At 35.1% G+C, this 7,955-nt stretch overlaps 1 protein-coding gene across 1 annotated transcript; it reads left to right on the top strand.

Moving 5' to 3' along the window:
- LOC109240144 lies at nt 3,244–6,549 on the top strand. Its single transcript, XM_019406770.1, has 5 exons — nt 3,244–3,453; nt 3,555–3,630; nt 4,917–5,521; nt 5,953–6,118; nt 6,229–6,549. The coding sequence occupies exons 1-5, from the start codon at nt 3,448–3,450 to the stop codon at nt 6,246–6,248; spliced, it is 873 nt and encodes a 290-aa protein (XP_019262315.1). The 5' UTR covers nt 3,244–3,447; the 3' UTR covers nt 6,249–6,549.

Below are 7,955 nucleotides of genomic sequence, written 5' to 3'. Positions count from 1 at the left end.
ACTGTTGTGTTGACTGTTGTTGCTGCAACAGTGTTGCTGTTGCATCTGTTAAGTTTATTATGTATTGTTTAGTTTACATCTGTTAAGTTTAGACTGTTGCTGCTGCAACAGTGAACAGTGTTGACTGTTTGCATCTGTTAAGTATGTAATGTATTGTTTCAACTTTCAATTTCAAACTTAACTTGAGTTTAGTATGTAGTGTTTCAATTTCAAAGTTTAGACTGCTGCTGCATCTGTTAAGTATGTATTGTTTCAATTTCAAAGTTAAGTAAGTATGTACAAACATTGTTGACTGTTTTTTATTGTTTCTGACTTATAGATTTTAGATGCTATAAATCTATAGCATCTGGTGTTTAGTATGTATTGTTTCTGACTTTCTGTGTGGCGTTAGATTTGTATTTGTGTATGGATAGAAAATTATGCATGTGCTGCAACTTCAAACGTTGCTGGTTTCAATTTCAAACGTTGCTGGCTTGCTGCAACAATTATGCATCTGGACAGTGCACTGTTAGGACTTAGGCGTTAGCTAAATTTTAGCGATTATTAAACCGAAACCGTACCGAATCAAAATAAGAAAAACCGAACCATACCGAAATATTTTGGTATGGTATTTGGTATACACAATTGATAAACCGAATACCGAATTACCGAACCGAAATTATTAAATACCGAACCGAAGTACCGAATGCCCACCCCTACTATTAGAAGCAGAGAAAACAGATGTATATTGCCTTGGTATGCGTGTTAAAAAAAGTATCTATTGAATAATAAACTTCCCCTTTATATAGTAGGGGGATTTCATCCTAATTACAATTCTATGAAAGGTAAAAATCCTCCATTTCGCTAATCACTGATCTGTTGCCGATACGGGCCGGCGCCGTGATACTCAGTTGGGCACGGATATCACGGCCCTGTGTTAATCGTGCGTGGACGTTCGGTGATGCTTTCTGAGGTCTTGGAACTCGAACCGAGGGCGTGGTTCGTCCTCGACTCCGAGGGCAGGTGCTTTGTTCGGGCCTTGATATGAGAGGCTCCTAGTTTCGATTCCGGTTCCTTGTAGTTACATCCTTGCTTCGTTTGCCCCACCGGAACACCGGAGTGCTCACTAGCCTTGATTTTACCCGTATACAATATGCACAAGTGAAGAAATTGGGAACCCAAAAAAAAGGTACAAAAAAATGGTACCAAAAACGTAATTTTACCTTAATATTTTTTTTTTTTTGAAGTGTAAGAAATAGGAAAATTTCTCGATAGTTGAAAACTATAAGACTAAGCCATTGCTATTTGTATCATATCAGCAATTGTTTAAAAGAGAGTTACTGAGCATAACAGTGAAAACCTATCATTTTTAATTCTAAAGATCTAAGCCTCGCACCGCGCAAAGAGGAAAGATCGTGGAAGTCTGCAGGTCCTTGTATTAGCAATTCCTTTAATCACAGTCTAACCACAGTTTAAAGAGATTTATATTATTTTTTGTGGTGATATTAATTATCATAATCTCACTTCCAAGTCAACCCGACCTCTTTGGTGCACGTGTTGGTCCAAAATCATTTGATGGGCTTTTGATGTCCCGACACCTGGTGTTCTTCTGTTTTTATTTATTTTTAATTTTTTTTTTGGTTGTAAAATTACCTATTCCGTGTTATTTGTGCATATTTAAGATACAAACAGAAACACAAGAAAAATAAAGAAAAAAGAAAATAAAAGAAAGGCAGGACGGCTCTCTGGCAGAGTCTTGCCGCTTCAATCTTAACAATAAAGTTTAATATTATAGTATTGTTTCCTTACTGTAGTTTTAAATTATATATTTTTATATATTTATATAACAGATTGTATTTTTAGTAATTTTTGTAACATTTATGTGTAAATTTTTCTTTGAGAATTAACCTTAATAAATCAAATTTCAAATTCACCCCAAAAATTTGACGAGGCGCTGCTTCTAGGGGGACAAAAATAGTACTCTAGGATTTTTCTAAAAATCTGGAAATTTAACCTCCTTAATTAATTGTAAATGAGTTTGGAGCACCAGACCCGAAGTGATGGGGCGCTGCTTCTGGGCGTTGGATATGAATTGCTGGGCAAACTATATTATGGCTGTCTACTTGTCCCTGGCCTGCTACATATACATATATTCCATTTTTAGAATACCTCATATATACAACCAAATCTCTATGAATAAAAGCAAGTGTACTAAATATTGAATATAAGCAAATTGACGTGTTAGCTTAGTCTCCTAGCTAGACAGAATAGTAAACCTATGCTTTCTTGAAATTCTTTTGTAATCATTCCCTTGTAGGAACTCCCTTGCTGTCATCAAGCAATACGTGAAAAGAAATTTAAAAATTCACCAAAAGATATAAGATTAAAAAAAAAATTATCTTTCTTTGTTTACGAATTTTATGACCAAGCAAATTAAGTGACACTAATTTTCATTAGTGTTTGGTTCTAGACTGCCGGTGGAGGTCGAGCATTAGGGTTATATGTTAAAAGGTAGTTGAACGTTTGGTCTAATATTCTTACCGGTATTGAGCAATTAAAGAAAAAGATAAAGAAACTTATATATATATAATGGACATGGATCTCGCTCAATCTCAAAAATTAACCTATGAGGCATTGAGGCTAGAATTATTCAAAATCATGTACATAGTAAGACAAAAGTCAATTCCCTTCACCAACCTGAGACATAATTCAATAATTAAAATAAGATTTAGTCTATTGCAATTTGTTAATCTTTAGCACTTAAGGTATGACCATCTCAACACAATCAAGAAAAGAAAATTCCAGACTAGAATGTGATACGTAAATTATTAGCTATTACTAATAAATACTTAAATTTGGAGCTAGCTAGATATTTGTGTGATTTAACTAGGAATAAAAGGATTCTAAAAAAAGTTAATCTCGTGTCCTGACCATAACCGTTGGATAGCAAATGGTTTCTTTGAGCTGAAAAGGATGCCTCAAGATTAGCACTCAGCTTGAATCTCAACACTTCCACCGCCTTCCTTTTCTACATTTTGGTCACACTCTCCAATGTGTATATCTTTTTACTAAAAAGGTCAAAAATGCGTGGTTTCATTTTTGTCCATATAAGAAGATAGTAGAATGTTTCTTGACTTTAGTTGGTACATCGATGTCTTGATATTTGGGACTCTTGACTATCGAGACTAACAAACATAGCCTGTAATGTTTTGACAGCTTTATATTGATGAATATAGATATCAAAGTTGGATGAAACTAGGATTTTTCAAGAGCCGTATTTAGGAACTTGAACCAATAGAATTGCTCTATTTAGCCATGGTTTTCCTAACACTCTCTTCTTTATTTATTACTACTAGCTAGCAAAGCTCACTTCTCATTGGCTTCTAGCTAACATCTCTCTCTCTCTCTCTCTCTTGTTCCACTGATCACCAACTTCATAGGTGATCATCAAAGAGCTTCCCTTCAAATATGAAGGTTGGTATAATCTAAGCATGGATCTTTAATTTATGGTAATGCAAGTTCTAAAATAAAAGCTTTTTGAGGTTGTTTATAATTTGGTTGTTTTGGGTTTGCAGTTCTTTAGCTGGATGCAAAATAAGTTCAATGGCGGACAAGGGAACAGATCAATGCCTAATGAAGTTCAAACCAAAAGTAAGCCTTCTTCCACATCTCTTTTATAAGCAGAATGTAACATCTCCTTTAGTTGGATAAATCAGACATGCATGCTAGCTTAGGTTACTGTGGCTCGACGAAGACCGGATGGTTTAATTAAATTCATTACTTTTGGCTCAAAATATATATATGTATACATGCAAAGAGAATAGGATCATGAGTGGAGCCTTGGTGTTACTGGTAAAGTTGCTGTCATGTAACCAGGAGGTCACGGGTTCAAGCCGTGGAAACAGTGTCTTGCAGAAATGCAGGGTAAGACTGTATACAATAGACCATTATGGTCCGACTCTTCCTCGCACATAGCAGAAGCTTAGTACACCAGGCTGCTCTTCTTATACATGCAAAAGAAAAGAATATTTAAAAAGCATATAGTAATACTATAAGCTTACATATTTTTGAATTCACATACTTTGTATCTTGAGTTCTCTTCTGCTATTGCCATACCTACATCACATCATAAGCGAATTCAGAATTTAAATTTGATAGATACAACTTGTGAAAAATTTAGCACCGAATTCATTGTACTTAATAATTATGGGTTCAACATCTAATATTTGTTACTATAATTTTAATAGTTATTCACATATATATTTATTTTTCGTGTCAAAAATAGTGCATTCGACCTGAATCTATAGCACATAGACTACATCCGCCCCTTCATCATTTATGCATGGGAAACTAAAAGAACATTTGCATGGATGCCACTGCGATCTATAATCTATGCATATGTAACTGAATCAAATTTGGTCCGACCAGTTTCTTGACAAACGCTAGAATAGTTGTCGACCTAATGAAAATGCATATCCCAAGCTTGCTTAAACAACGGCATAAATGGAGGATTTTGTTCATTATTATTCTCTCCTCAAACACTATGGCTTGTAATTATTTGTGTATTTTCCGACCAAGAAGACAAAAAACTTCGAACTGGGAGAATATGCTGGAGTGTCTCCCTTGACACACAAGAAATTAAGTTCCCTCAACATTACTTTATTAATTAACCTCATTCTGCCTAATTAAGAAGGGAAGCCTTCGCGTAAATGGTAAATTAAAGTTGCTGTCATGTGACAAGGATGTCACGGGTTCGAGATGTGAAAACAGCCTCTTGCGGATATGACTGCAGACAATAGACCCTTATGGTCCGGTCCTTCCCCGAACCTCGCGTATAGCGGGAGCTTAGTGTACCGGGCTGCCTTTTTATTCTGCCTCCTTAACTAGAAAATTGGTTATTTGCTTCTTGCTAACTCCCTTGTCGCTTATTATTATAGATCAGACAAATCAAGAACGTCCTCGCAACGAAGAATTCAACGGTTGGCCTGATTCGTTATTAGCCATTGGAACTTTTGGTACCAGCAGCAGTAATCTCAAAGCAAAATCAGAGAGCCAAAACGTACAAAATCAAGAACGGGATGAAATAATCTTAGATGATAATATTAATGAGCAAAGTTCCTCTCCAGATTTAGCAGAATTCACACCTGAAGAAGTTGGTAAATTACAGAAAGAATTAACAAAGTTATTATCAAAAAAACCAGCTGCTAAATTAATTGATCAAGGACGACAAGATGGTGATCTCCCATTGGATAGATTCCTTAATTGCCCTTCAAGTTTAGAAGTGGATCGTAGGGCTTCTTCCAGCAGATTTAGCAGTACTAATTACTCAGATAATTATGATAATTATGATGAGGAAGAAATTGATAGAACTATTAGAGCAATCATTGGAAGATGCAAGGATCATGTTTGCAAGACAAATAAAAAGAAAGTAAATGGGATGAAATCCATTTCTTTCCTTCTCAAGAAAATGTTTGTTTGCTCAAGTGGTTTTGCTCCTACTCCTAGTTTACGAGATACATTTCCAGAATCAAGAATGGAGAAGGTAAATAAATTTAAGTTTTAGTTATAAGCACTATAGTATCGGCTTGTTTCTACTGCTTCTTTTCATCTTTTCTTGAGCCGAGGGTCTATCGAAAATAATTTTTTTATTTTTTTAAGGTAGGTAAGATCTGCATACACACTATCCTCCCCAACTCAACTTACGAGATTTCATTGATTTTTTTTTTTAATTTTTTTTTTTTGGTTATGTACTACACTAACCGCCATTCTAAGTACTGGTTATAATAGTTCGTTACTCTCTTTCTCATATTATCATATCAAACTTAATATATAAAGAGTTAACCTGATATATGGAGAGTGATGTGTTATTGTATGTCAACTTAACCTGATAATATAAAATTTATTTTTACGTCATTGCATAAAACATAAACTGTATAAATTTCAGTATTTCTTAATGAAATTTTGCTGTTGCAGCTTTTAAGGACAATACTTTCCAAGAAAATAATAAACCCTCAAAATGCAGCTCGAGTATCAACAAAGAGATACTTAGAGGACCGATGTGTACCAAAGGAAGAGGAAGAGGAGAAAAAACGGGAGAAAACTTGTGATGGATCTAAGTGGGTGAAGACTGATTCTGATTGTGAGTAAAAGTTTACTTATTAGCTTTAAATTAAAACAAGCTTCAAATTATTATTATTATTATTTTCAGATTAATCACAAGTTGACAAGAGCTTATTTTATTTTTTGCAGTTATTGTTCTGGAAATTTAATAGGCCTCTATGGATAAATGGGATGTTCAAAAAATACTCTCCTTTTTTTTTTCTTCTGAAGATGAAGAAAATAAGACATAGTAATTAAAAACCATATGTGTTTAATTCCGAGCTCGTTGGCTTTCAAAGATGGAGATGATTTCACAGGCAAATGAATGAGTACCCTCCAGTCAGTGTACAAAGATGGCAACTTGTTTATTTTTGCAGGATACTTCTTTACTCATATTTTTCCATGGTTGTATTCCCCGATATGGATACATCACATGTTGTGTTATGTTACTGAAGAATCTTGCGATTTGTACTTTTTTGGGCTTTTTTTACTGCAAAAATAATCTTTTTCTAGTCTTTTAATTTTGGTATTGATATTGTTTTTCAATTGTATTTACCCTTGAAAATGGATAACAATTGAATTTATACGCGGTTTTAAGGATATGTAGACTAATTCAATACAAGTGATTAATGACGTTAGATAAGCAAATTAAGGATGAAATAAACAGCCAAACCAGTAGTAATATTGAGTCTGGGCTCGGTTATAAGCTTAATAGCCAACACTTATGAAGAACTTACGAGCAAAAGCAAGAACTTTAAATCACTTTTAGAAACAGAGAAAATAGATGTATATTGCCTTGGTGTGCGTGCTACAGAGTGTGTATTGAATTATAAAATTCTCATTTACATAGTAGGGGAGTTTTACCTTAAGTACAATTCTAAGAAAGGTAAAGATCTTCCTTTTCTCTAATCATTGATCCACTGCCGATACAAGCAGAGATTCACGATCTGGTCGGGCACGGATATCACGGCCCTTCGTTAATCGTGTGCGGACGTTTGGCAATGCTTTTCGAGGTCTCAGAGTTCGAAACGGGTTTGGGGGTGTTGGCCCAAGTAAAGGTTAGTTTTGAAGACTGACAAAGGAACTCAGACATGAACCAGGTCCATCCAGTGGTCCATCCCTCAGGTTCACAAAAACGGGCAGATTCAAGCATGTGGGATGCACGTGAAGGAGATAAGCTTAAATTGGTGTATTTAATATCTCCTGATCGAAAAGGTTGCATAATTGATAAGGAGAAGGACTCCTTAATCAAAGAGAACACAATTCAAGATAGGGAAGGAGTTAGAAGTTGAAATCAACTAGAACTCTTCCACCAAGGAAGAGTTGCATCAGAACTCTAGTTATTTCTTCATCTACTAACTCTATAAATTGCAGGATGTTCTCACATTAATAGGTTGCACAAAAACGCAGAAGTTAAACGTGAGTTGGGAGCAAAATAGCAAGGCTTTTTGCAAGCAGTTCGTGTGTGATTCAAGTGTGCAAACCAGAAGCTACATGAACCAGATTGAAGAACCAGCTCCATAAAGAGTTTTATGTGTCTTTCTTTATTTCTAGTTCAATTGTAGTAGGTGTTTCATATTGTACCTTTCAGCTTTATCTAGAAGCAACTGTAATAGGTATTTTGAGTATTCAAGTTAGAGTTAACTTGAAGTTGTCGCAGCAGTTAGAGGCTGGTTGCTACAACGGGATTAGAGTTAATCCTTAGGTTTACAAAGAGTTTTGTAAATGCAGTTTTGGCTCAGTGATTTTAGTGGAAGTTTGGGAAAATCCTACTGAGTAGTAGGTCGTGGTTTTTTCACCTTTTGAACCAGGTGTTTTTCACGTAAAAATCTTTGTGTTCTTTATTTTATGTACTTTTAATTCCGCAAACAGCAGTC

Source organism: Nicotiana attenuata, chromosome 1, assembly GCF_001879085.1.
Source record: "Nicotiana attenuata strain UT chromosome 1, NIATTr2, whole genome shotgun sequence".
Classification (NCBI taxonomy): Eukaryota; Viridiplantae; Streptophyta; class Magnoliopsida; order Solanales; family Solanaceae; genus Nicotiana; species Nicotiana attenuata.
This window is presented reverse-complemented; position numbering and strand designations above follow the sequence as displayed.

Excerpts from the sequence above, each read along its gene's own strand:
- LOC109240144 (XM_019406770.1), top strand. Across the intron at positions 3,631-4,916 it reads TAATGAAGTTCAAACCAAAA|ATCAGACAAATCAAGAACGT; the intron begins GTAAGCCTTCTT and ends TTATTATTATAG. Across the intron at positions 5,522-5,952 it reads CAGAATCAAGAATGGAGAAG|CTTTTAAGGACAATACTTTC; the intron begins GTAAATAAATTT and ends TTGCTGTTGCAG.